Source organism: Bubalus bubalis, chromosome 16 (genome assembly GCF_019923935.1).
Source record: "Bubalus bubalis isolate 160015118507 breed Murrah chromosome 16, NDDB_SH_1, whole genome shotgun sequence".
NCBI classification, from domain to species: Eukaryota; Metazoa; Chordata; class Mammalia; order Artiodactyla; family Bovidae; genus Bubalus; species Bubalus bubalis.
Genome location: NC_059172.1, coordinates 7,458,681 through 7,486,666, shown reverse-complemented (window position 1 = coordinate 7,486,666; position 27,986 = coordinate 7,458,681). Strand labels below are relative to the sequence as shown.

The following is a 27,986-nucleotide window of genomic DNA, read 5'->3' as shown; positions in this document are numbered from 1 at the left end:
TTCTATCACCAGTCACATCCACAGCTGGGTATCGTTTTTGCTTTGGCTCCATCCCTTCATTCTTTCTGGAGTTATTTCTCCACTGATCTCCAGCAGCATACTGGGCACCTACCGACCTGGGAGTTCCTCTTTCAGGGTCCTATCTTCTTGCCTTTTCACACTGTTCATGGGGTTCTCAAGGCGAGAGTACTGAAGTGGTTTGCCATTCCCTTCTCCAGTGGACCACATTTTGTCAGAACTGTCCACCATGGGTGGCACCACAGGGCATGGCTCATAGTGTCACTGAGTTAGACAAGGCTGTGGTCCATGTGATTAGATTGGTTAGTTTTCTGTGATTGTGGTTTTCAGTCTGTCTGCCCTCTGATGGAAGAGGATAAGAGGCTTATGGAAGCTTCCTGATGGGAAAGACTGACTGAGGGAGAAACTGGATCTTATTCTGATGGGCGGGGCCATGCTCAGTAAATCTTTAATCCAATTTTCTGTTGATGGGTGTAGCTGTGGTGTTCCCTCTCTGCTATTTATCTGGAGCCGGGAGCTGGCTAAGCACGCCGTGTCCGAGGGCACTAAGGCTGTCACCAAGTATACCAGCTCCAAGTAAATATAATATGCCTAGCCGCTGTTAACGGAGAAGGCAATGGCACCCCACTCCAGTACTCTTGCCTGGAAAATCCCATGGATGGAGGGCCTGGTGGGCTGTAGTCCATGGGGTCGCTAAGAGTCGGACACAACTGAGCGACTTCACTTTCACCAAACTATGGTGGAGGTAAAGAAGATAATGGCGACCTCCTTCAAAAGATTCTATGCATGCACTGCTACACTCAGTGCCCCCAACCCTGCAGCAGGCCACCGCCAGAGACTCCCGGACACCCACAGGCAAGTCCGGGTCAGTCTCCTGTGGGGTCACTGCTCCTTTCTCCTGGGTCCTTGTGCACCAGGTTCTGTTGTGCCCTCCAAGAGTCTATTTCCCAGTCCTGTGTAAGTTCTGGCAGCTCTATGGTGGGGTTAATGGCGACCTCCTCTAAGAGGGCTTTTTCCATACACAAGTCTGCTGCACCCAAAGGCCCTGTCCCTGCGGCAGACCACCGCCGGCCCGTACCTCCGCAGGAGATGCTCAAACACAGTTCTGTGCCAGTCTCTGTGCGCATAGGGTTTGTTTGAGCTCTCTGAGCATCTCTGGTGGTATCTGAGGTGGTGCTGCTCCACCATAGTTTGGCCCCAGGTAAACAGCAGGGAGGGAACACAGCTCCACCCCTCAACAGAAAATTGGATTAAGGATTTACTGAGCATGGCCCCGCCCATCAGAACAAGACCCAGTTTCCCCTCAGTCAGCCCTGCACCCTACCGTGAGCTAAATGGGAGCAGCGGCCACACCTGTCCTGCTAACCTCTTCTCTCTCTGGTTCTCAAAGTGTCCAGCTCGATAGATAGTTCTGGACGGGCAACCAGAAACTTTCCCCTTCTATCTGCCGCTGGACGTTCGGCCAGTTCTTGCCGGACGCTAGTGTCACTCTTGAATCTAATTACCACTAAGCCCAGAGTTGGGCGGCAGAACAGTTACATGAGGGCTACAGATTCAAATTCAAAGGGCTTCACAATATAGACAAAAACACTCAGCAGCCCAAATGCAAAAAAAGCCTGGTGTGAGGTAAACAAGGATGAGAGGTTCCCATTTAATTTTTTGCCTTCCAAATTGATGAAGATTTGTTTTTAAAAATGTTAATGAGGGTTCAGGGAAGCAAGCCTTTTTCCACGTGCTGGTGGGAGTAAAATTCAGATAGTCTGTCTGGAGGAATCTGAAGGTTTACATATCTTTCTAGGAGCATTTCCTGAGAAAATAATCAGGATAAGAGCAGCAATGGATCATAACATTGTTGGAATTGCATAAAATTTGACACAAAAACAGAGTGATAAAGTATGATATATCCATAGCCTAGAATATTATATATACATATAATATATATATATGCTTTTTCAAATAATAGTACAGAAAAACGTTTAATTGTGAGCAAATGTTCATGACACATAGTGAATGAAACAGGTGATAAGACTTCCCTGGTAGTCCAGTGGTTAAGAACCTGCCTCGCAATGCAGGGGACTTGGGTTCAATCCCTAGTCAGGGAACTAGGAATCCCACCTGCTGCGGAGCAACTAAGCCTGAGCGTGTATCACAACTACCGATGCCACAACTAGGGAGTCCATTCACGGCAATGAAAATTCTGGCATGATGCAACGAAGATCTTGGGTGCCACAACTAAGATCCAACACAATCAAATAAATAAATAAAACAGGTGACAAATTAATAGGTACAGTAAGATCCCATTTTTGCTAAACAGCATGCTTGTTGAGAGAAAGAGATAAAACCCAGAAAGAGGGCTTCTCTGGCGGTCTAATTATTAAGAAAGTGAAAGTGAAGTTGCTCAGTCGTGTCTGACTCTTTGTGTCCCCATGGACTGTAGCCTACCAGGCTCCTCTGTCCATGGGATTTTCCAGGCAAGAATACTGGGGTGGGGTGCCATTTCCTTCTCCAGGGGATCTTCCCAACCCAGGGATTGAACCCGGGTCTCCCTCACTGTAGACAGACACTTTACCATCTGAGCTATCAGGGAAGTTATTAAGAACCACCTGCCAATGCAGGGAACATGGGTTCGATCCCAGGAAGAACCCACATGCCTTGGAGCAGCTAAGCCTGTGAGCTGAACCTACTGAGCCTAAGTGTTCCAACTACTGACTTGAAGCCAAAAATACATTTTTTTTAAAAAAAGATGATCATACCAAGTGAGGAATAGGAGGCTCGGTTAAATATTTTAATAAATACTTTTTCAGTGTTTTTTTAAATTAAGATTTATTATTATTATTATTTTCATTGTCCTGGTCGTTCTTGTTGGCGAATGGGCTTTCCCTAGTTTCCTTGAGCGAGGGCTACTCATTGCAGTGGCTTCTCTTCCTGCGCAGCTCGGGCTCACCAGCGCTCCAGCTCAGTTGCTCTGAGGCATGTGGGATCTTCCCAGACCAGGGATCAAACCAGCGTCCCCTCCATTGGCACATGGATTTTTCAACCACTCTGCTACCAGGGAAGCCCCTTTCAAATCCTTTAATTTTAGTCATTCTGATGCAAGTGGAGTGATATTTTATTGTGGTTTAATTTTTTTTCCCCCTAATGGCTACTTTACAAACACATAATTCTTATTGACCATTTGGATATTTTTGTGTGTGTGTGAATCGCCTATTCAATCTTTTTTTCTCTCTTTTCTCTCTTTTTTTTTTTTTGTTTTGGTTTGGAGGTGTTCTTTATATATTTTGAATACAAGTTTCTTGTCAAATATATGGGCTTCCCAGGTGGCTCAGTGGTAAACAATCGGCCTGTGATGTAGACGCAGGAGACCTGGGTTCGATCCCTGGGTTGGGAAGATCCCCTGGAGAAGGGAAAGGCTACCCAATCCAGTATTCTGGCCTGGAGAATTCCATGGACTGTATGGTCCATGGGGTCGCAAAGAGTCGGACAGGACCGAGCGACTTTCACTTTCACTAAACTCAAGGAACAAAGGTTCTTCTAGTCAAGGCTATGGTTTTTCCTGTGGTCATGTATGGATGTGAGAGTTGGACTGTGAAGAAGGCTGAGTGCCGAAGAATTGATGCTTTTGAACTGTGGTGTTGGAGAAGACTCTTGAGAGTCCCTTGGACTGCAAGGAGATCCAACCAGTCCATTCTGAAGGAGATCAGCCCTGGGATTTCTTTGGAAGAAATGATGCTAAAGCTGAAACTCCAGTACTTTGGCCACCTCATGCGAAGAGTTGACTCATTGGAAAAGACTCTGATGCTGGGAGGGATTGGGGGCAGGAGGAGAAGGGGACGACAGAGGATGAGATGGCTGGACGGCATCACTGACTTGATGGACGTGAGTCTCAGTGAACTCCAGGAGTTGGTGATGGACAGGGAGGCCTGGCGTGCTGCAATTCATGGGGTCGCAAAGAGTCAGACAGGACTGAGCAACTGATCTGATCTGAAACTGAAGGAGTTAAATGACCTTGTACCCCATGACATGGGCAGTTCTACTCCCAGTACAAGTGAATACTTATTCCCACCCCCCCCAAAAAAAATGGTTTGTAGTACCTTTATTAATAATAGCCCAAACTGGAAATGATAGATAAATAAATTATGGAATATACTTACAACAGGCTATTTATATAGCAATGAAAAGGAACAAACTACAACTGTATATAACAATATGGATGAACTGCACAGACATAAAATGGAGCAAAACAAGTCATAAGAAAAGAGCATATGTTGTATGAGTTTATTCAACTGAAATTTGAATATGGGCGAAAAAAAGAAGTCAGAATAGAGGTTATCTTTGCTAGGGAGAGAACATTGACTATTGATTGGAGGGAGCTCCAGGGAATTTTCTGGAGTATTGGAATGTTTTATGTCTTATTCTGGGTGGAGTTTACATGAGTGTGTAGATATGTACAATTTATCAAGCCATACACTTAGAATCTGTACAGGTTCTGTGGCCAGGGAGAGTAACAACAAAAAGCCATTAGCCAGACCTGCAAAAGAAATAAACACGCAGTGCATAGGAAGCATAGGAATAGTGACAAAGGTAAGGTGTTCAAACTTAACTCGTGAATAATTAAGGGATTCTAATTAAAACAATGTGCATTTTTTTTACCTGTCAGAATGGGAAACTAAGTAATTTTTTTTAGAAACTTCTTGGCCACACCGCAGGGCATGTAGGAATCTTAAGTTTCCAAACAAGGACCAAACCCAACTCCCCTGCCATAGAAACTCAGAGTCTTAACCACTGGACTGCCAGGTAAGTCCTCTAAATTAAATAATTAAATTTAGAAGGTTGTTAAAATTGTGAAAAAACATACAACAGGTACTCAATGTATACAGATATAGCGATGTTAGAAGAAAATTTAACAGTAGTTATTAAAATTAAAAATAGTCTCTCAGGCTTCCCTGGTAGCTCAGTGGTAAAGAATTCCCCTGCAGGGAAAACAGATTCAGTCCTTGATCCAGGAAGATCCCACATGCCTCAGGACAAGTAAGTCCAGGCTGCAACTACTGAGCCAGAGTTCTAGAGCCTGTGAGCAGCAAGAGAAAGCACTGCAATGAGAAGCCTGAGCACTGCAAAGAGAGAATAGCCCCACTTGCTGCAACTGGAGACGGCTTGTGCACTGCAGTGAGGACCCATCGGTTCAGTTCAGTCGCTCAATCGTGTCCGACTCTTTGCCATTGCCAACTCCCAGAGCTTACTCAAACTCATGTCCACTGAGTCACTGATGGCATCCACCCATCTCATCTTCTGTCGTCTGCTTCTCCTCCTGCCTTCAATCTTTCCCAGCATCAGGGTCTTTTCCAATGAGTCAGTTCTTCGCATCAGGTGGCCAAAGTATTGGTGTTTCAGCTTCAGAATCAGTCCTTCCAATGAATATTCAGGACTGATTTCCTTTGGGATGGAATGGTTGAATCTCCTTGCAGTCCAAAGGACTCTCAAGAGTCTTCTCCAACACCACAGCCATAAATATTGAAAAAGAAAAAGAAAATTTCAATATAGCTTTTTGCCCAAGCTAATTAAGGGCTGGGATTCACAACCCAAGGGATGAATGGATAAACAAAATGTGACCAGGCTCCTCTGTCCATGGGATTCTCCGGGCAAGAATACTGGAGTGGGTTGCTGTGTCCTCCTCCAGGGGATATTCCCGACCCAGGGATCGAACCCGAACCTGTATTTCTTAAGTCTCCTGCATTGGCAGGCAGGCTCTTTGCCACAAGAGCCACCTGGGAAGCCTATATATATATGTATATATGTATAGTATGTATATATATGTAAGAGTGCTATTCAGCATTGAAAAGGAAAGAAGTTTTGACAGCTGCTGCAGCATAGATGAAACTTCAGGGAAGTAAGCCTGTCACAAAAGGACAAATGCTGTATGATTCTACTTATATGAGGGACCTAGAGTACTCAGGGTCATACATAGAGACAGAAGCTACAGCCGTGTTTACCAAGAGCTGAGGGGAGGGAGACATGGGGAGTTTGTTCAATGGGTATGGAGTTTCAGTTTGGGAAGATGAGAAAAGTTCTGGAAATGGATGGTGGTGATGGCTTAACAACAATGTGAAAATACTTAATGAACTGTACACTTAAAAATGGTTTAAATGGCGTATTTTATAGTATGTATATTTGGTATAGTAAAAAGAAAAAAAAAGTTGGACTTCACATTGCAACTGAGTAATGCGTTCTTGCCTGGAGAATCCCAGGGATAGGGCAGCCTGGTGGGCTTCCATCTATGGGGTCGCACAGAGTCGGACACGACTGAGCGACTTAGCAACAGCAGCAGCAGCAATGCACATACATTAGGATAGGTTAAGCTGTTGGAACAATTAGACCTAAAATAAATAGCTGAAACAAATTAGAAATTTATTTCTCTCTCCCTTAACAGATGAGAGCAGATACTCCCAGTTAGTGGGAGGATGAAGACAGGTGGTTTCTACTCTAAGTCGTTCTTAGTGACCCAGATTAATGAGGACTCTGCCGCCTGTAACTGCTTCCTGGCATGGTGATTCTAGCCATCACCATTGCTATTTCATCTCACAAGAAGAGAAAGAGGGTATGGGAGAGGTTTGTGGAGGATTTATGGACCAGATCCGCTGGTCCTCGTCCTTGCGTACATTACTGGTGCTCACATCCCATTGGAGATAGAACTGAGTCCTATATCACTTCCCATTCTAAGGGACATTGGGCATATGACTGCTCAGACATTGTAAAAAAAGTGAATAAAGTATTTTGGGGACTTCCCTGGAGGTACAGTGGTGAAGACTCTGGGTTCCCAATGTAGTGGGCATGGGTTAATCCCTAGTCAGGTGAGATCTCAAATGCTACATCGCTCAGCCAAAAAAAAAAAAGAATTTTGGTGGACAGTTCCTAAAAAGGAAAAAAAAAAAAAAATCACTGGGGGATATGCATATAAGAGTGGTTTTCTCTGGAGCTGAGATTGCAGCAGACATTTACTTTTTATACTATGTAATTTTGAAGTGCTTGCATTTTTTATAAGCATGTGTTATTATAATCAGAAACTAAAAAGCAAATCCAGGGTGGAGAGAATAACAACAAAAAAAATATTTGACTACGTAAAAGGTGAAACTGCTTACTGATACATTCTTCATTAATAAAAATGGAAACCAATCTAAATTTCCATCACAGGAGAATGGGGAGGTAAATGATGGTATAACCATATAATGGATTATTAGAAAGCAGGAAAATTTAATGAATAGCACCTACACACAATAATGCGGTTGAATCTTTAATGAAAAAGTCATACAAGATTATCTGCTGTACCTATCATTTTCATTAAGCCACATTGATGTGCTAAAAACCCTATTTAAAATTTTTAGCTTGAAAATACTTTTTTAAAAAATAGGCAGGAGGGCATCATGAACCCCCAGAGAACATCATTCTGGGGCTTCCCTGGCGGCTCAGTGGTAAAGAATCCACCTGCTGATGCAGGAGACATGTGTTCGATCCCTGGTCCGGAAGGATCCCACGTGCCTAGAAGCAAGTAGGCCCGTGTGTCACAACCACTGAGAGTGTGCTCTAGAGCTCGGCAGCTGCAGCTGCTGAAGCCCTAAAGCCCATGCTCTGCAACAGGAGAAGACGGCACACCACAGCTGGAGAGTAACCCCCACTCGTCACAACCAGAGAAGAGCCCGGGCAGCAGAGAAGACCCAGTACAGACCAAAATAAACATAAACTAATAAAATTTTAAAGAACGTTACTCTGACTCAACAATGGTTCATATTTTGCCATATTTGTCTAATCCGTCTTTTTTCCTTGGTGCAGTATTTTGAGGCAAGTCCCACATGTGTCATCTATTTCTACTTACTTTAGTAAGCATGTAGTCAATATATTTAGAGACATTTTCTTACATTGTAACAATGCCATGATGACATTAACAAGTTAGCAGTCATTCTTTGGTATTATTTCAGTCCATAATCAATTGTCTTGTCATTTAGAAAAATGACTTTTAATAGCTGATTCATTTGAATTAGGATCTAAATGGCTTAAGTGTTTACTTCTGGTTGTCTTGCCTCTAGGACTCCTAATCTGAGGTAGCTGCTTTCTCATTCTTTTTTTTTTTTTTAATTTTCATTGGAGTATAGTTGATTCACAAACATATTATTTTCAGGTATACAGCAAAGTGAGTCCGTTATACTCCCCTCTCCCCCTTTTTTTCATGTTTTTGACTTGTTGTAGAACTGAGTCAGCTGTTCCTGCCAAGTGTCCCAAATTCTGGATTTGTCTGTTGCTCCCCTATAATTACATCACTTACCCTTCTACCACCTAGGGCTTCCCTGATAGCTCAGTTGGTCAAGAATCTGCCTGCAATGCAGGAGACCCTGGTTCGATTCCTGGGTGGGGAAGATCTGCTGGAGAAGGGATAGGCTACCCACTCCAGTGCTTCACTTGTGACTCAGCTGGTAAAGAATCTGCCTGCAATTTGGGAGACCTGGGTTAGATCCCTGAGTTGGGAAGATTCCGCTGGAGAAGGGAAAGGCTACTTAGTCCAGTATTCTGGCCTGGAGAATTCCATGGACTGTAGAGACCATGGCGTCAGAGTCAGACAGGACTGAGCAACTTTCCTTTTTTTTTTTTTTTTTTTTTTGTTTTTGCTGACAAAGCAAGAGACTTTATTGGGAAAGGGCACCGGGGTGGAGAGCAGTAGGGTAAGTGAACCCAGGAGAACTGCTCTGCCACGTGGCTTGCAGTCTTGGGTTTTATGGTGATGGGATTAGTTTCCAGGTGGTCTTTGGCCAATCACTCTAATTCAGAGTCTTTCCTGGTGGCCCACGCATCACTCAGCCAAGATGGATGCTAGTGAGAGGGATTCTGGGGAGTGGAAGAACATGTGGTGTCTCCTTTAGACCTTTCCCGAACTCTTCCAGTTGGTGGTGGCTTATTAGTTCAGTATTCCTTATCAGGATCTCCTGGCGTTCCTCAGGTGTACTTAGGATGAGAGCTTGTGTGAGGACCCCCGGGCATCTTCAGTCCTGTTTGTCTTGAGAGTCTGACCCCTGAAACCTACACCTCAGCGGGCGATCTCTCTTCCATTGTGGTCTTTTGCAGACCGGACATGGAGCCGGGACGGTTTAGATCTGAGCAACTTTCACTTTCACTTTTCTATCACCTGTGTGTATGTATGTGTGTGTGTGTGTGTGTTTGTGTGTGTGTTTGTGTGTGGGTGCGCCCTCTCAGTCATGTCTGACTCTTTGTGATCCCATGGACTATAGCCCACCAGGCTCCTCTGTCCATGGAATTTTCCAGGCAAGAACACTTGAGTCGAGGGGATCTTTCTGATTCTGGGATCAAGGAGCGTCTTTTGGGTCTCCTGCATTGTGGGCGGATTCTTCACCACTGTGCAACCTGGGAAGGTCTTATCACCTACATCTCCTATAAATGAACTTTAGCCCTAGAGGCCTCGTAAAAGTCAGGCTTGACATTTTTGAGGTTGGTGGTGTGAGCATCACACTGCATTACATCTGGAAATGTGATGTTCAGGTAGGTTGTCCTGATTTCAGCAATGCAGAGATGTATCTGTGGTTCAGGTAAATCAGCCTGATCTGTCCATGGTAAAGTTTCCTATCATCACCTTATCTCATGCTTTTATACATTGGTGACCATTGACAGTATCAATTATTTCACTAGAAATTGCAAAATGCTGTCTTTCTAATCCTATCTTTCCTTCCACATTTATTGGCTGAAATGCACAATCCTGAGTTTCTAATTTCATTATTCCTTCCATATGCATTTACAGGAAGTCTGCTGTAAATAACTTTCCCTCACCAACTGGAGGTATTTGGTTACTCCAAAATATAGTTCATACAGGAAAGGCAAGAGAGAACAGAAATCTTCACTGATATTGTCCACTGACATATCCTAAGTATTGGAATATTGTTTGGAATATATAGAACATTCAATAAATATTTTTTAATTGAATGGGAATTCATATATTGGAATACGATGTGCGTCTGAAAAGAATGAAGAAAATGTACATCTTGACATAATACTTATAAATAATGTTGAGTGTAAAAAGCGGGAAATAGAACAATAGGTATAGGATGAGTCAATTTTTATAAAAATATATATAGTCTCAATGTAGCAAAAATAGGATTAGTGGATGAATGTGATAAAACAAACAATAAAATGCTAATTGTTGAGTTTGGATAGTGATTATATGAATTTTCCCTGTTGAATCTATTTAATTTTTTATTATGAAAAGGTTCATCACAAAATGTTAGAAAAAGATATGCATGTAAAAATCTGTATTTCTGAAGAGTGGGTTTGGGGGTAAGGATGAAACTTTTCAGGTTATATACTTTATATAGAGCAAAACTTGTAAACTATCTTTTGACACAGTAATTCCACTTTTAGGAACCTATCCTAATATAGTAATTCTAAATATTAAAAAAAGTAGAAAAAAATTTCATGTTGAAAATGTTTTATAATACAAATGTGGAATTATCCTGAATATCTAAGACTAGAATGATCACATTATGGTGTAATAATTAGGTTCGTTATAAATGATAAAAATAATGTAGTAATATTGAAAGTGCTTATGGGGACTTCCCTGGTGGCCCAGTGCTTGACTCCGGGCTTCCACTGCAGTGAGGCGTGGGCTCCATCTCTGGTCAAGGAAATAAGATCCCACACACCCCATGGCAGCAGCCAAAACGAACGAACGAACAAACACCGTGACACAAAATTTTACCAAAATGACACCATCGATTTTTTAAATGGTGTACATAAATCACATAGCACTATTATATGACTCCAAAATTCTGTGCTTGCATAGAAAAATGTGTATACAGAAACAGAAAGTAAACGAATGACTACCAAGGCCTGGTGGGTTGAGGGAAAACAGGGAGTGATTATTCTAATGGGCATAGGGCTGCTTTGGGGGATGATGAAAGCATTCTAGAATTGACTGCGGTGATGGCTGTACAGCGCTGCAAATATACTAAAAGCCATTGAGCTGTGCACTTTAAATGCGTAATTTGTAAGGTATGTGAATTATATCTCAATAAAACTGTTATTAAAAAATTTAATGATAATACATGAAAAGAAAGTTGGAAGAAAAAAATGTGTTTGAGGTGGTAGGATTATGGGTGATTAAATTCTGCTTTCCTGTATGTTCTAGTTGTTATTCATATGTGTCCTTTGTACTAGGAGATAAGCTGTTTTAAAAAGCACAAGATGTGGAGAAGGAAATGCCAACCCACTCCAGTATTCTTGCCTGGAGAATGCCATGGATGGAGAAGCCTGGCGGGCTACAGTCCACAGGTCGCAAAGAGTGGGACACGACTGAGTGAGAAAAAAAAGCACAAGATGTACTTTTCAGAGTGCTATTTAACTATAAATAATCAGTGTGACAACTATTCCTCTTGCTTATTTGCAGGTTGTAGGTTTTATGTTTATCATAATATATATATTTTTAAACCTCTATTTATTTAATTTTTGGTCTAGCCTATTCAAGGCTGTGGGATCTTATTTCCCTGACAGGGATGGAACTGGTGCTCCTTGCCTGGGAGCACAGAGTCTTAACCACTAGATCGCCAGAAAAGTACCTACGATAATATTTTTAATATTAATATATTTTCATAAACAGAGCAGATATCACTTATATCTATTTTTCATTTGAAAAGACCCTGATGCTGGGAATGACTGAAGGCGGGAGGAGAAGGGGACGACAGAGGATGAGATGGTTGGATGGCATCACCGACTCCATGGACATGAGTTTGAGTAAATTCTGGGAGTTGAGGATGGACAGGGAGGCCTGGCGGGCTGCAGTCCATGGGGTCGCAGAGGGTTGAACACGACTGAGCGACTGAACTCAACTGGTATCTATTTTTCACTATGTACATATACACACACACACATACTTACTGCAGTTTAGTTAGGAGGCGGGAGCCAGGACTTCAGGCAGATGTGGGAATGGGGTGGGAAGGGCCGGACGAACCCAGGTCCCCTATTTGTCCGGGATCAGGCCCCTCTCCTTACTATCCCTTCGGCTCTGAGCTCTGGACTCCCTGGCAGAGAGCCTCTTCCCGGTCCTGTCCCGCCCTTCGGTGGGGTCACCGTCGCCTCGGTCTGGCCGGTGGTTGGCGAAGGTGCCCCAGGCTCACTGGCCGGGGTCACAGTTCCACCCGCAGGGGTCAGGGCCCCCCACCCCCCCACTGGAGTCACAGCCCCTCCCTCGGGAGGCGGGGGCTCACTAGCCACAGGCCGGGGTCACAGTTCCCCACACGCGGTAGACTCACAACCTTGGGTCCACGGGACGGGCCCTCCCTCGGCCCGGGGCCCCCTTTCCCGCCCGGGAAGCCCGGGTCCCTCCCCCTGGCGGCCGGCGGCCCCTCCTCCCGAGCCACGGTGTGGGTCCCGGGGGCCCCCGGCGGTCCCGGCGACTCCCCGGGGGCCGGGCCCGAGGTCGCGACGCTCGAGAGGCCCGCGCCGGCCGGGTCGTCCTCACTGGGGGCCGCGGCCGCCTCGCCGCCCCCCTGGCCCGGCCCGCGGTCGCCCGCCTCCTGCCCGACGGTGGGCGGGTCGCCGCTGCGCCGCGCCGGCTGGGCAGGGATGGCGGCCGGCACGTTGCTGGAGGCCGGTCTGGCCCGGGTGCTCTACTACCCGACGCTGCTCTACACAGTGTTCCGCGGGAAGATGCCCGGCCGGGCGCACCGCGACTGGTACCACCGCATCGATTCCACCGTGCTGCTGGGCGCGCTGCCGCTGCGGAGCATGACGCGCCGGGTGAGCCGGGCCGGGCCGGGCCGGGCCGCGGCGGGGCCTGCGAGCCCGGCGAGCGCCGCCCGGGCCTCGGCCGCCCTCCCCTTTCTGAGCTCCCCCTTTGCCTCGGCAGCTGGTCCAGGACGAGAACGTGCGCGGGGTGATCACCATGAACGAGGAGTATGAGACGAGGTTCCTGTGCAACTCCTCCAAGGTGAGGCTCCGGGGCCCGGCGCCCCGCCCGCCACCCCTCTACCTTGCCCCAGACACGGGCGTCCCAGGCTTTTTTTTTTTTTTGCCTCTGAGGAGCTAGTCTTGCGGCTGGATGGGGGTAGAATCTAATTTGTGAATTAGAAAATTGATGTGAAAGGTATTTCACAGTAGAGTTGCCCAACTTTGATTACTCCTTTCTGCACACGTGTATTCTCGGTTTTGGTAACTCACATCAGTAACCAAACTTGAAAGGCAACGTTTCTTTTTCGGCTACGCCTCGCAGCCTGTGGGATATTAGTTTCCCAATCAGGGATCAAACCTGCGACCCCTGCAGTTGGAAGAGCAGAGTGCTAACCACTGGACCACGAGGGAAGTCCTGAAAGGCAACTTTTCTCTGCCTTGCTTTCATTCATTCAGAACTTAATGAGCACTAAGTATGGATCGGACACTGTTAGATATTCAAGACGAAGGCCCTATAAACTGTAAAAAGGAAAGCTACCCCCAGTCCCTGATAACTGTATCATAAAACTCTTTGTAAAAACTGCATAGAATTCATTTGGTTTTTATTCGAGAGAATTTCATTTATATGTTAGAGATGATAGTGGAACTCCAAAGCATGGTCATAAATGAAGTTCAAGCCTAAAACCTAGTTTTCATTAGATGTGAGTGGTTTTTTGGTGGAACTCTTCATGATGGTTATTAGGTGTTGCCCTGTCTTTCTAGTGTTTGACTTCTATTAGCACTGCACAATTATCTTCCCTGTTTACGGTACTGATAGAGCCTAATGAACATGCAGTTATTTCAAACCATAGATCTTTTTTGAAATCTAAAAAAATAATTGTGACTCACATTTTAAATCTATTGATCAGTGATGGCATACATTTTTAAAGAATAGATAGCAGTTCCTTGGATTTCCCACAGAACTTTGCCACAGAATCTCAGGAGTTATTAGCCAAAATGTGTTATTAGCCTCAGTGTGGTTGGTCCTGTGGAGCAAGCCACAGAAAGTGCTTGGTCTCTGGGTGTGAGGCATCAAGATCTGCTATCTTATCTCACTAGCCTAGAGAAAAGAAATCTCCAAGGCAATGGTTCTGATGTTTTAATATGGCTAAGCATTATCTAGTGGTAGTGGTGTTAGTCACTCAGTCATGCCCAACTCTTTGTAATCTCGTGGACTATAGCCCACTGGGCTCCTCTGTCCATGGAATTCTCCAGGCAAGAAGACTGGAGTTGTTTGCCGTTCCCTTCTGCAGGGAATTTTCCTGACCGGGGGATTGAACCCGGGTCTCCTGCATTGCCACCTGATGCAAAGAACTGACTCACTGGAAAAGACCTGATGCTGGGAAAGATTGAAGGCAGGAGAAGGAGGGGATGACAGAGGATGAGATGGTTGGATGGCATCACTGACTAGATGGACATAAGTTTGAGCAAGCTCCAGGAGTTGGTGATGGACAGGGAGGCCTGGCGTGCTGCAGTCCATGGGGTTGCAAAGAGACACGACTGAGCGACTGAACTGAACTGACTGACTCCTGTATTGCAGCAGATTCATTACCGTCTGAGCCCCAGGGAAGCCCAGGGAAGCATTATCCGGCTGTCTGTTAAGACAGCACATTCCTAGGTACAACCCCTAAGAGATTCTGACTCAGGAACTTCAAATCACGGCCTAAGAACGTGACTATCTGATCTGATCTGATCTGATGTAGCAGGCTCCCCAAGTGTTTGATGTAATTGATGTGTAAACACACACTGCCAGATTTAGCTGTTTTTGGTTAATTTCGTTAGCTGTATAATATGTTGACCTTCATTCAGAGTCATGTGTCTGATTTGCTGAAGAGATTAATAACAAAAAGTCTACCTCAAGTCTTAAGGCAAAAAATAAAAAAGTTACCCAGTTTGCCAGAGGCCTTATTTCTTCTGTTGATTCTTTTCTTTCTTCTAAGCAAAAACAAAAGTAGGTATGTTATTTTAATTTTAAAATAACTCTTATTTTCTACCACATACCCCTCTCCAAAAAAGTGGTAAAAAAGAGAATACTTATGGGCAGAGAAATAGAAGGCCTTGAAAAATGTAGTAGTCGAACCCTGCACCTGGATCACTGCACAAGCACCAAGGTCATGCAAAAAAACTGTTTACGCAGCTTTCGTCGATGAATTTTATACAGTTTGTGTTTTGTCACTAAAAATTCAAATACTAAGAACGCTGTAAATCTTGGACATAATTCTAACTCAGAAGCATTGCTGTTGTTTGATGAAAGACCATTAAGTCAGTCATTTTAAAGACATTTCTGAAAGAAGTTTCTTTTTAGGCCAACAGTATACCGCATATATTACCATACACCGTGAACCTTCCTTGTTGCTTTGCTGCCTCACTGGAGTCCCTCTTCCTGCCACTCACATCAGGCGTTTTTCCTTTTCTTTTCTGTGCTGGCGGACCTGGCCCCAGGAGTGGGAGAAAGCAGGAGTGGAGCAGCTGCGGCTCAGCACGGTAGACATGACTGGGGTCCCAACCCTGGCTAACCTCCAGAAAGGAGTCCAGTTTACCATCAAGTACCAGTCGCTAGGCCAGTCTGTCTACGTGCACTGTAAGGCCGGGCGTTCCAGGAGTGCCACTATGGTGGCCGCGTATCTCATTCAGGTAGGAAAGGGCTTTCTGGACTGGCGCCCTCTTCTCCCCCAGATTGTTCCTAAAAGCAATCTGATTTTTATTTTACTTTATTATTTTTAAATTTTTATCTTTTGGTTGCACTGGGTCCTCGCTGCTGACTGCCGGCTTTCTCTAGTTGCTGTGAGCGGGGGCTACTCTTCATCGAGGTGCACACGTTTCTCACTGTGGGGGCCTCTTTTTTATTGCCGAGTAAGGCACTGGACACTGTACACTGTACTTGGGTTTCACAGGTGGCGCTAGTGGTAAAGAACGCACCTGTCAATGCAGGAGACATTAAGAGACCTGGGTTCCATCCCTGGGTCGGGAAGATCCCGTGGAGAAGGGCATGGCAATCCACTCCAGTATTCTTGCCTGGAGAATTCCATGGTCAGAGGAGCGTGGTGGGCTACAGTCATGGGGTCGCAAAGAGTTGGACACGACTGAAGCGACTTAGCCCACATGCACAGGCACTAGGGCTCGGGGGCTTCGGTAGTTGTAGCTCCTGGGCTCTAGAGCGCAGGCTCAATAGCTCTTGGGCTCTTGGGCTTAGTTGCTCTGCATCACGTGGAATCTTCCTGAACTAGGGATCAAACCCATGTCCCCAGCATTGTCAGGTGGATTCTTAACCACTGTACCCCCAAGGAAGTCCCTCTTTTTATTTTGGCTGTGCTGGGTCTACATTGTAGTTCACGAGCTTCTCTTGTTGCAGGGTGGGCATAGTTGCCCTGCAGCATGTGGGATCTTAGTTCCCCAAGTGGGAGCGCATCCACATTGCCTACACTGGAAGGCGGATTCTTTACCACTGGGCCACCAGGGAATGGACTGGTCCCCTGTACAGCAGCTCTCCAATCTACTGGCGGACCTTGCTGGAAGGAGTCGCGTTCCCAATTTTAGGCCGTTGGGAGGTGGAAAACATCTGAAATTTGCAGACAGGCTGCAACTTGCCACCTGTGTGACCTTAGGCAAAAGTGGGTTACCCTCTCCAATGCTCAGTTTCCTCAAATTAAATGTGTTACAAAACTCAAATAAGAACTATGTCAAACACTGACCTAGAGCAGGCAAAGAATGGAATTGCAAAGGATGTTAATACAAGCGAAAGGCTAGAAACATTTGTTATAAACGGTCCGTCAGGAAATACATTGCTGTAGAGAACAGTGCTGATCATGGCTCTAAAGGACTCACATCTTGTTAAGTATTTCAGAGCACAGTCCTGGTTATTAGTTTCTAGAAACAGTGGCTCCAGCAGAATTTTGCCTATCAGTTTGATGACTGGCAGCAGGGATGCTTTTAAAAACATTTAGAAGCCAGCACTCTCTAGTCCGTCATTTCCTGTTACACACCCCAGCTCATTTTTGTTACCTGTGAGGCCCCTGAAGAGCACTGACTAAGTAATTTAGATAGTTTAAGGTAAAAGGAAATGTAAAGATAAACGGCCTGGCCTTGTGTTACTGTGGCCTGGTGAATATATGATTTAACAATACTAAAGCTTGGGTCATTAGGAGTCTGTTTTGCTGGAAACTGGGTGTCAGGAGATATTTTGGGCCAAGTGAGAAATGAACCAGCAGACTAAAAATCTACTTTCTTGGTTCTGTTGAGTTCTAAACAAATAAGTATCTTGAGGACACAAAGATAGCCCTCCTCAAAAAATTTTAAAAGTACTCTTTTCTAGCCACAGTGACGAGTTATGATATCAATTGTGTACTCTTTCCAGGAAACTCTCGTAACCAACAGCCTAGCTCAGAGAGGGTATCTAGTAGGCCTAGGCCCGTGTGAATTTAGGACCTGAGCTTCACGTGTTGAACCTCCTATTTTTCCAGGGTTTGGCAGAACAAGAATTAGGTAGAAAGACTGACTTGTGTCCCCTTCAACCCACCAGCCTGCTGCACAGAATTGTGGGACTGGCTGGCTGAGGGGGCTAAAGTGTTCTCCAACTTAAAATATGTGGGTCATGGTTTTCTGTTTTTGCTTTTAAAGAAAGACTGAGAGCCCTTGAGCACTGGTTATCAGGTCAAGGACCCCTTAACACCTGCTCCTTCCTTTCTCTGACTTCCCAACCCTGCGCTTCAGGTGTACCACTGGACTCCAGAGGAGGCCATAAGAGCCATCAGCAAGATCCGGTCCCACATCTACATCAGACCTGGCCAGCTAGAAGTTCTCAAAGAGTTCCACAAGGTGACCACTGCAGGGGCGGCCAAGAAGGAGATTCATCACACATCCCTGACATGACACAGGTGGATCGGGAAGAATGCGACACAGCGCTGCTTCCTACAGAATGAAAGTGCTTAACAGGACCAAGGGGGCTTAAGCCCAGACTTGACATAATGAATGTGCTAAGTGGGGGTTAATTTTGCTCCCTTTGTCTTGTTTCATTTTCCTGAAATAACGCTGTTGTGTGGCTAGATTTCTTGTGGCTCTGTTCATGGGGCATGGGGAAATGGGACCGAGCTGAGGGTTTATAAGATCAAAGAAACCTGTCGTGCACCTGATGTTGTGCCTAATATTTAGCCCCATAACTCAAAGACGTTTAACACTAGGAGAAGGGCAGAGAAATATGCAGCCCCAGCTCTTTCCCACCGTCAGAACCCTAACCCACTGGCCTTAAGTGGCTGTCCTCGCATTGGAGCAGTCGTCCTGTGTGTAGCAAAGGAAGCGCGGGATTCGGTCATTGTTGCGACTTAGAAGTGTGTGGGGATGTAGTCAGTTCCCCTTAGGAAGTCACCCCTTGAGAATTCAAAACACACACATATGCCTTCAAAAACTTTTATTTGTATGAACAGTTCCTAGCTCTTGATTTACCTTAGAGCTTTTAAAAGAGTAGTGACCTTATATATTTGAGTTTGAAAAAAGTTTCTGCTATTAACCAGAAATAATCCTTTCTACTTCTTTCTGGCTTACTCCTTGGAATAAGCCAAAAATAAAACCAAAGTGTACATTTTCTGACGGAGAGATGAAAAACAATGGACGGCACATCCTGAATTCTAGGGTAGACTCTTGCTGGTGAAGGACACCTTCGGTTTAGTCCATTTTTTCCAAGCAACACCTGAAGGAGAACTCTAACACCTAATTCTTTGTGGGAAAATGACCAACGAGCCACTTTGCAGGCTACAAAAAAAAAAAAAAAAAAAGAAAAACAGAGACTGGGCATCTTTCCTTCTGTCCTGGGATCAGGGGTGCTTCTATTTAACATTGATCAGGTAGAGAGGGGAGGCTGTGCCTAGGGGTGGAGAAGAGGCTGGCTCTAAGCGATCTGAAGTGAGTGAGGCTCAAGATTACAAGGGGGTGGCGAACAGGCTGGCCTACTCTCAGTTCTAGCAGCCGGCTGAGCAGCAGCAGTCTAAAAACCCCAGACAGAACTCTCTTGTAGGAGTTCAGGGAAGGGCTGGGGTGCTGCTTTTCTAACATGTATCAGAAAGTAACATAATAGCCGAGTTGGGGGGCCTCGGGGGACTTTTGAGTTTGGATGGGGAGGTGCTGGAAGGAGGGAGGGCAAACGCCAGCTGCTCCTGTCCTCAACAGCCTTAGGCCAACACGAACTGCAAATTGGTCAGCAGCACCTTAATGCCTCTGGTGACCGTTACAGCTGAAGTGGCAGGGTCAAGCTTGTAGGTGTGGGCATCCCCTTTTTTATACGGGTCCCGGAAAACATAGATGCTCCCGTTGCAGCTGGCGATCTTCCAGAGGGACGGGGCAGAGCTCCAGGCCTGGGGAAGGCAAAGCCGGGTGAAGCTGTCTAGCAGGGGGTTGTAGCACACCAGGGAGTCCCCCTCAGCCACGATGAACACCAGGTCCTTATGCACAGCCGCGTGCATGCGGCCCGCGAAGGGCAGCACGTAGGGCTTCACGTGGCACTTGTCTGTCTCTGTGTCAAAGCACTGGATGAGTCGGGACGGTTTGGTAAAGAAGTCCAGGTCATTCTCCTCCCCCCCCAGTAAGTAGATGATCCCGTTGAGGTTGGCACCAGCGGCTCCTGACACAGCCACCTCCAGCTGGGTGGTCTCAGTCCAGACATTATCACCCACCCGATAATAGATGACTGCGTTGGAGAGGGTGTCCTGCAGCGTCTTCCCACCCAGGGAATATATGGCGTCCTTCCCAGGCACAGACACCAGGGTGTGCTGGAGTCGGTCTCGGGGCAAAGGTGCACACCACTCCCAGTCCACGGTGGCGTTGTTGCACTTCCACATGCGCCGAGGGATGGACCCTCCCACCACGTACAAGTCTCCGCCATGCTTGCAGGCTGCTGTGATCTGGTGGCACAGGCTGTTTTGGCCACTTACACTGATGGAGTCATCTTCCGCACAGTGTAAGGACACAGCCAACGAGTGGGTACGAGAGGACTCTTTCCCGATCAGGTAAATGTGTACATTCTCCCCAATTTCCTATTGGCGAAATTAAAGTTATAAACGGTGTCTATCAGCTCGAGGCTAAAGGCGCAGCTGAGACGCACACCCTTGCGTCCTGGGCCACGCCCTGGATCCTGCTCTGACCCACCCTTCTAGCTACCGTGTGTCACCCTGACTCTCCTCTGACCACTGTCTTTCAGGCACCTTATGTTGGGACAGAAAACCTGTTACACTCATCCTCCCAGCTTTCTTTATAACTATGACGAGTTGGTGCTTTGGTCATTAATGCAATGATGAAAGTAGTTCTCTCAAGGAGCTTTGGAGCCCAGAGGCTGCTGGCTTCTAGGCTCACATACATATCCTCCACCCCAGCTCTTATCAGCTTTAAGCCAGAGACTTACTTGCCAGCCATCAAAGAGGCCAAGCTGATAGATGGCTGGAATGCATGGATAGTATGGTGTCCCAACCCTAAAGAAATCTGCCTTACCTTCAAGCTAGTCCTGAGTGACTCTGAAAAAGCCTCTCTTTCTTCTTTATTAAAATTGATCCAGGATTCTATTGCCTCTGTTGGGTTCTGGGAACATGGAACTCCATCTGCAAGAGTCAGAGGAAAGGTATGGTCAACGGCAGTCTAAGGATCCACAAGGGAAATTTAGAGTCAGTGGCTTTAAAAATGTGAATCTCTTTGTTAGACTACCACCATGTATATATATGTATGTGTGTGTATGAGAAATTAACCTAAAATTGCCCTGTTTTTTTTCCTTAATCAAAATGGATGACTTGATATTCTCCTATTTGCCATGGAAGCAATCTACTGGGCTACAAAGCTCACACTTGAAGTACAGTTATACCTCATTTGCAGGGTTAGCATTGTTACCTAAAAGTTGGCCAGTCACTTGAGAAGCTTCTTATTTAGGTGTCTGACTCTTTGCAACCCTATGGACTGTAATCCGCCAGGCTCCTCTGTCCACGGGATTTTCCAGGCAAGAATACTGGAGTGGGTTGCCATTTCCTACTCCAGGGGATATTCCCAGCTCAGGGATCAAATCTATGTCTCTTGCGTCTCCTGCATTGGTAGGTGGATTTTTTTTTTTTAAACCACTGTGCCACCTGGGAAGCCCCTAACTATCTTGACTCACTGTCAGTTTACTCAGGTAACCAGTCCCACAAACACATGCCAAGTATAGAATGGAAGAGAACACTGATGCACAAGAAAGGTGAGAATACAAATGCAGGTAGCTCCTCACTACCTTTCGTGGCTAAGTGCAGCTTTTTTTTAAATTCAATATTTGCATATAATGTGAAACGCTGCTTTGGTTTCCTAAGCTCTTCCTCTAGAAGGACCTCTGTCTCTGACATTAACTACTAAATGTCAACTCAAGCTCTCTCTCAGAAGGTATCTAAGTAAACTCTTATCAAGAATAATAACGTAAACTAGCACCAGGAGTCTGAGGGTACCCTTGTCCTAAAGGAGAACTTTCAGCGGATGTCACACACCTGTGCAGCTGGGCATGACGTTCCCCCTCCCTCTGCTTACCCGAGATGATATCGGTGAGTAGATGGTGGGGCAAGTGAAGAAATTCCTCTGTGCTCTGCAGCTGGGCCAGATGGGCCTTGGCACAGTGCTTGGCAGCGGTGTAGAGCTCAGGATCACTGTGTCGATCTGCCAGCCACATCACCTGCAGGCAGTTGCCCACCTGCACTGTGCGGGCCAGAAACCGAGAACATTCCTCAAAGAGAGACGTCAGCTGATACATGTCTGACACCTCATAAATCTCCTGCAGCTCCTCCGCTCGGAGTTTCACGGTCCCGTGGTAGATATAATCAACCAGGAGCTGGAAGACAGACTCGCTGACATCCTGCAGTACAATCACCCGGTTGTGGGCCTCCTTCAGATTGGAAGTGAACATGGACCGGAAGAAGCAGCTCTGAGCCGAGAGGACCAATCGGTGGAGCTGAAACTCCCGGCCTTCCACGGAGATGGTGACATCAGCAAAGAGCTCTTCCTCCAAACACAGTTTCATGATGCCCTGGGCCACACGGCCTGAGTGTGACCTATCTTTGAAAGTGTAGTTCACAAAGTAGTTCTCATCCATGGATGCTCCAGGTTCCTCTGGTGATTCCATGGTGGTAGCCAACTTCTCTCTCTGCCAGCTGTCTGTAAAACAACACCACCTTGAGTAACTGAAGGAAGCCACAGTCTATGAATCTAACTGTCCAATTCAGGGAGAGAGAAGGGAAAAGGGAGGAGGGCACGGTCAGCCCAGATTAGCCTTAGTCCTGGCCCTGCTAATGACAACTCTGATGATCCCCCTGAACCAAAGCTGGGCTCATTCTCTCACAGTGACATCACATACCTAATAAAATCAAGATTTCCTACGTGAGGTATTTCCCTGAGAAAACACAGAAAACTCCTTTTCCATGATGTAACAAAAGGCTTGGTATTCAGATCAACGTATGAGAGCAAGGGACTGGAGGAAGTCCGTGATTTTAAAAAGTCCAACCAAATAACCCCTGGACGTAAAACTTGTGGAGGCTCCCGGCAGCAGAACCCGACAAGAAGACCCCTACGTCCTTGCAGCCAGGCTCCTCTTCCCTGGCGCAGGGAATCCAGACCTTACAATATGAGATTCAGCCTGGGACATCTCTCAGCTCCCCATCTGCTCTTTTCTGAGCCTCTCCCTGGCACTCCCCTGCTCGCCCTAATGACTCCCCAAGGCTTCGTCCAGAACGCGAGACTGAGCTCGATCCTTCTCCGGCAAGGGGCCAGAGGCGGCCCATCGCCACCTTCAGTGTCCCTGCTCCACCTGGAGTCGCCCGGGAAACGGTCGCCAGGGAAACCGTTCTTCTCTTCCCCTCCCTCTAGCCTGGCCCGCCGGCCCTCAGCAAAAGCTTAGCTCTGGGAGCGGGGGAGGGGTGTGGAATGTGGAACCCAGACTTCTCGTCCCTTCTTCTCCTCTCATCCGACTGGTTCTTTAGGATCCTTGCCTTCTCTCCAGCCTCTGTCACACCAAGCTAGGGCCGCATTCGCCTCACGGTCTCCCCACCTGCGGGCTTTGCTTTCTCACCTGCCTTCCCTCCTTTCATTCCGAAGCCCGGAACCTGGAACCTCTGCTTCTGGCCCCGCGTCCGCCCGGAAGAACGTCTGATGCACACTTCCGCTTCCGGTCCGTGCCCTTGGGGGGTCCGTGTCCTACGGGCCTGGCCTCGGCTGCCTGGTGTACATCCGGGAAACATGGCGGCGGCGGCGGCTCGGGGTTGTTGGCAGAGGCTCGTGGGGTCCGCGGCGCCGGCCAGAGGTGACCAGTGGGCAGCCGGCTGAGGCCCGGGGCAGGAGCGGCGACGCGCCCAGCGGAGGGAGTCCCTCAGGCCTCATCCTGCGCCTCAGTGTCTCTGTCTTCCCATGCAGTGGCCGGGAGACCCTCGGTGCTGTTGCTGCCCGTGAGGCGGGAAAGCTCTGCGGCCGACACGCGCCGTGAGTATGTGCGAGACCGGGCCCTTCTCGGGACTGCAGGCGGGGCCGTGTTCATTCCTTTTGTCAGATGTTTGCTTTGCCCTTGTCCTGGCCCGTCCTTCTCTGCGTCCTCCCGGCAAGCCTTTGCTTGTCCTTGGAGAGCTGACTGCACGCGTCCTTCTTGTGTCCTTGGGCCTGTTACGGCCCTGTTGCCGCTTGTCCATTTCTGTCTGTCTGATTAAACTGTAAGCTCTTTAAAATGAGAAGCATAAACTCTGGGCCTCTGAGCCCTATTATAATAGTAGCTCACGTTAATTGAGTGCTTATTGTATGCCAGGCACCTTGCTAAGCGATTAATGAATGATCATAGTTCCCACAACAATCTTAGGAGGTAGATAGTATTATGCTCTTCTACAGTAGAGTAGGACACAGTTCAGAGAGGTTGACCAGGATCACAGCACTAGTAAGTGATAGAGCAGGCCTGCCTGCTGCCAAAGGCGCAGAAAACAATTACTCTGCAGCCTATGATTTGTAGTTGCTCCAGTGATTTAGTGTGGCACGAATGAGCGTATGGAGATAAGTTCCAGTCAACATAAGCCGCCTGAGAATCAGGAGACCTGGTATTTCCCCCTTTCTGGGCCTCAGTTTCCTGGTCTGTGCCAAAAAAAAAAAAAAAAAAAGGTTTCAACTACATAATCTGTGAGGACTTTTCAGCCCTGAAGTTCTTAGTTTGAGAACCTACTATGAGCCAGATGTTAAGGAGATACAGAGAATCATAAAAGTTCTAGTTCTCACACTGAAAGAGCTCCTGGTGTGGTAAGAGAACTGAGACCCATGCTGCTTTAGCAGAATTGCAGGCATTGAAAAGAACTATGGAGTAGTTTTGAGAAGAAGCAAACACCCCAGCTGTAATAATAGGTGAGTCTTTATGGATCGTGCAGGTAGCATTTCCCCAGAGTTTTCATCACTTCCTGTTCCGTGGAAGAGGAGCTTTCTATCTTCACCTTCTCAGGGTTCTACAGGGAGTCCTGACTGGGGAACAGCGTGCCTCACAAGCTCAAGAGACTAAGCAGGCTCAGTCTGCAGGGCTGCCTGCTGCCTTCTACTTTCCTTTTCAAAATACGCCTTCTCCTTCCAGCCACTGTCAGACCACGGAATGATGTGGCCCACAAGCAGCTCTCAGCTTTTGGAGAGTATGTGGCTGAAATCCTGCCCAAGTATGTCCAGCAAGTTCAGGTAATATTCACTACTGGTGTTTGGATTTGGATCAAGAAAGAGCCATGTTCTCAGGGCATGTGGGAGTGGGCAGCCTGGAATCAAAGCGCAGACTCCTGCATCCCATCTTGGTCTTCTCTCTCTGCCTTAAACCAGGAGATTCCAGCTGAAGTTGTCTGCTCCGTCTGTAGCTTTGTTCCCTCTCCTCTCCTGTTCTGTGTCGTCAGGTGTCTTGCTTCAATGAGTTAGAGATCTGTATCCATCCTGATGGGGTCATCCCAGTGCTGACTTTCCTCAGGGATCACAGCAACGCACAATTCAAATCCTTGGCTGACTTGACGGCGGTGGACATCCCCACCCGGCAGAACCGTTTTGAGGTCAGTCAGGAGATTTGAGGTTTGGAGCATGAAGGAGGGAAGGGGACAGAACAGTTTCAGGGTGACAGCTGCCTGTGGGAACCGTAGCCGCCTTAGTTTCAGTTCAGGTTAAACAAATACAACACAGCAGTTAACGCGGGGTCTCTAAATCAGGGAGACCTTGAGTTTTAGTTGTAGCTTTGCCATTAATAAGCCGTGTGACTTCAAACATTTTGTTTGGTCTTTCTGAGCTTTAGTTTTTCTTATGTGCGAAATAAGTATTTTTAAAAAGTGTGAAACCACCCTACCTCACAGGGTGGTTGTGAGTATTCACTGAGATAGTTCAGGTAGGTTGCTAGCACACAGTACGTTCTCAGTACATTTAGCTGTTGTTGTTTACTCGTCACCTACTCTTTTTGCCAGATCCTGGGATCGAAAGAGAAGTAACACCCAATACCTGCCGCCCTCCAGAAGTCCCCCACACTCTAGTGAGGGAGAAGGACACGTAGAACAGTGTACTGTTGGGGGAGGGAATAGCAGCCCGCTCCAGTGCTCTTGCCTGGGAAACCCCACGGACAGAGGAGCCTGGGGAACTGCAGTCCACGGGGCCGCAAGGGTCAGACACGACTGAGCAACTAAACCACCGCCACAAAGTAGATACAGTGACCGTTACTTACACTCCAGAAAAGCCTATGAAAACAAAACAGATTCAACATATTGATATGTATTTTTTTACAGTTTACTGTAATCACATAATTCATGGGATGTTGTAAGGACACAGGAGGAGCACTTAGCCCATTCTAGAAGGCTTTTATGAAGGGAGAGAGAGAGTTTGTGCTGACTCTTGATGATAATTCGGAGAGCAGGTATTAGTCCCACGGAGGGTGGGGTGGCGGGGAGGAGTTGAGAGACGTCCAGTAGTGTGAGCAGAGATAAGCGTGCTGACAGGCTGAGCTAGTGTCGCTTAGGCGTCTGCAAGGAGTTATGAGTCTTGGAGCATCTTGGGGTTTTGAGCTTCAGGACAGAAGGCAGGTTCACAAGGTGGAACTTTATCCCCTCATTATGGTCCCACTCAAGGACTTCGGTCCCAGACCCCTCAGCCTGTGGTCATCTTGGTCCTCCGGCTCCCTCCATTCTCCCTAGATCGTTTACAACCTGCTCTCTCTGCGCTTCAACTCGCGGATCCGTGTGAAGACCTATACGGACGAGCTAACGCCCATTGAGTCTTCTGTGCCTGTGTACAAGGCCGCCAACTGGTACGAGAGGGAGGTGAGTTTCCGCACGTGGTGGACCCGCACCTGGGCCAGCTGCGAATCGGGCTGGGTTCAGTGGGTGCAGTGCAGCCCTCACCTCTGTGATGGCCAGTCGCCTCTTTCTTCTAGATCTGGGACATGTTTGGAGTCTTCTTTGCTAACCACCCTGATCTAAGAAGAATCCTAACAGACTATGGCTTTGAGGGACATCCTTTCCGGAAAGACTTCCCCTTGTCTGGCTATGTTGAGGTAGGAGCCTTGGAAGTATGAGAGGGAGGGACTGGTAGGGATGCTGGGCAGGAATTATGGCCAGTGGATCGTGGTAGGTTAAGAGCATCGATGCTGCACTCTATCCAAGCTCCACTCTGACCCAGTTTTCTTATATGCAAAATGGGAACAAGAGTAGTACTTAACAACAGTAGATTTGTAGTAAACTAATTGGTGTTTTTAAAACTTGTTTAAAACTGGTGTATTGTAAATGCTCAGCTGTTGTCACCCGTTATTTTAATGGTTTTAATGGTCATTTTAATGACTGAGGCAGATTTCAGGACACAGCTTGTCACCAAGGTCTGAAAGTGGAGTGTCTCTTTACCCTGCCTGGATCTCTTGAGAAGGCAAGACACTAAATCTTCAGCCCTTGAATTCAGTGCTTCACTCACCACTGCAGCGTGTTGCAGCTTACTAGCAGGAAGGTGGTTTATTGTATATAGACATACATGGTTTCGTAGCAAAGTAACTTTAGAAATGTTGAGGTAGTGGCAATCTGGCCTTTTCTCTTCGGTGCCCAGATGCTTCTGTTTTCTTAATGTTCAGCATGGTCCCATGTGCAGCAGCTGATTGTCCTCGCCTTATCCAGCTGCTGATTTGCCAGGAACAGGAAGAGTCGTGCCAAGTTTACTACCTTGCATCTTGGCAGTGATAATGCCAAGGCCACCGGGCCTCAACTTGAGTGCTTGTCGGCTTAGGTTTATTCTTTTCAGCCACTGACTTGCTCCCTCATCCTGGGCAAATGCTTACCATCAACTTATAGGGTGTGTGGAGGGAATTCCCTGGCTGTCCAGTGGTTAGGCTTCCATGCTTTCACTGCCATGGGCCCGGGTTTGATCCCTGGTCAGAGAACGAAGGTCTCACCAAAAGGAGTATGTGGATAGGTGGGCAAGGTCAGTTCTGGTGGAAGAAGAGCTCAGAGCACAGGATGTAGGGTAACGGGCTGGGAAGCCTGCCTGGGTGATGGCAGAGCTTGAGGTAGAGGCCGTTTTAGATGGTGGTTGGGTTGTGACCTAATGGGTACCACAGATGAGGATGGAGACTTAAAAGAGGCTGGGACAGGAGTCCAGGGCAGAGGAGTAAGGGGGCTGAGGAAAGCTTTGGGAAAGTGGGCCTTTAGTGGCTGTCACAGGCTTTCCTCAATGCTCAAGCCTGCCTTTTTCTTCTCCAGTTACGCTATGACGATGAGGTGAAGCGGGTGGTGGCCGAGCCGGTGGAGTTGGCTCAAGAGTTCCGCAAGTTTGATCTGAACAGCCCATGGGAGGTTTTCCCTGCCTATCGCCAGCCCCCCGAGAGTCTCAAGCTTGAAGCCGGAGACAAGAAACCTGAAGCCAAGTAGTTTCAGGGAAGGCATGTGGATCCTAGAAAGCACCTTATCTATAATTGAGTGTCCTGTAAATAAAATCCTACTAGACTCACCACTTTCTGCGTGCTTACCATAAGTAGAAGTGAAGCTTGGACT

General features: G+C 47.0%; 3 protein-coding genes across 5 annotated transcripts; 2 read left to right on the top strand and 1 right to left on the bottom strand.

Annotated features, from left to right (window-relative positions):
• Nucleotides 1–12,304: 12,304 nt before the first annotated feature.
• On the top strand, nt 12,305–18,035 carry PTPMT1 (protein tyrosine phosphatase mitochondrial 1). The gene is made up of 4 exons (XM_025266058.2): nt 12,305–12,804; nt 12,914–12,994; nt 15,436–15,627; nt 17,704–18,035. Exons 1-4 carry the CDS (start codon nt 12,631–12,633, stop codon nt 17,860–17,862), a joined length of 606 nt encoding a protein of 201 aa, XP_025121843.1. The 5' UTR covers nt 12,305–12,630; the 3' UTR covers nt 17,863–18,035.
• A 347-nt stretch (nt 18,036–18,382) lies between these two features.
• On the bottom strand, nt 18,383–23,216 carry KBTBD4 (kelch repeat and BTB domain containing 4). Of its 3 annotated transcripts, none has more exons than XM_006057386.4 (4): nt 23,048–23,216; nt 21,517–22,137; nt 20,467–20,573; nt 18,383–20,015 (listed from the first exon to the last, which is right to left on the bottom strand). In XM_006057386.4, the coding sequence occupies exons 1-4, from the start codon at nt 23,214–23,216 to the stop codon at nt 19,155–19,157; spliced, it is 1,758 nt and encodes a 585-aa protein (XP_006057448.2). In that variant the 3' UTR covers nt 18,383–19,154. The 3 variants fall into 3 exon arrangements, with proteins under 3 accessions (XP_006057448.2, XP_044785057.1, XP_006057450.1); XM_044929122.2 differs by having other exon boundaries at nt 22,968–23,086; XM_006057388.4 differs by lacking the exon at nt 23,048–23,216 and adding an exon at nt 22,337–22,837.
• NDUFS3 (NADH:ubiquinone oxidoreductase core subunit S3) lies at nt 23,142–27,945 on the top strand. Its single transcript, XM_025265697.3, has 7 exons — nt 23,142–23,278; nt 23,389–23,454; nt 24,572–24,669; nt 24,876–25,025; nt 26,148–26,273; nt 26,387–26,506; nt 27,696–27,945. The coding sequence occupies exons 1-7, from the start codon at nt 23,215–23,217 to the stop codon at nt 27,861–27,863; spliced, it is 792 nt and encodes a 263-aa protein (XP_025121482.1). The 5' UTR covers nt 23,142–23,214; the 3' UTR covers nt 27,864–27,945.
• Nucleotides 27,946–27,986: the final 41 nt, after the last annotated feature.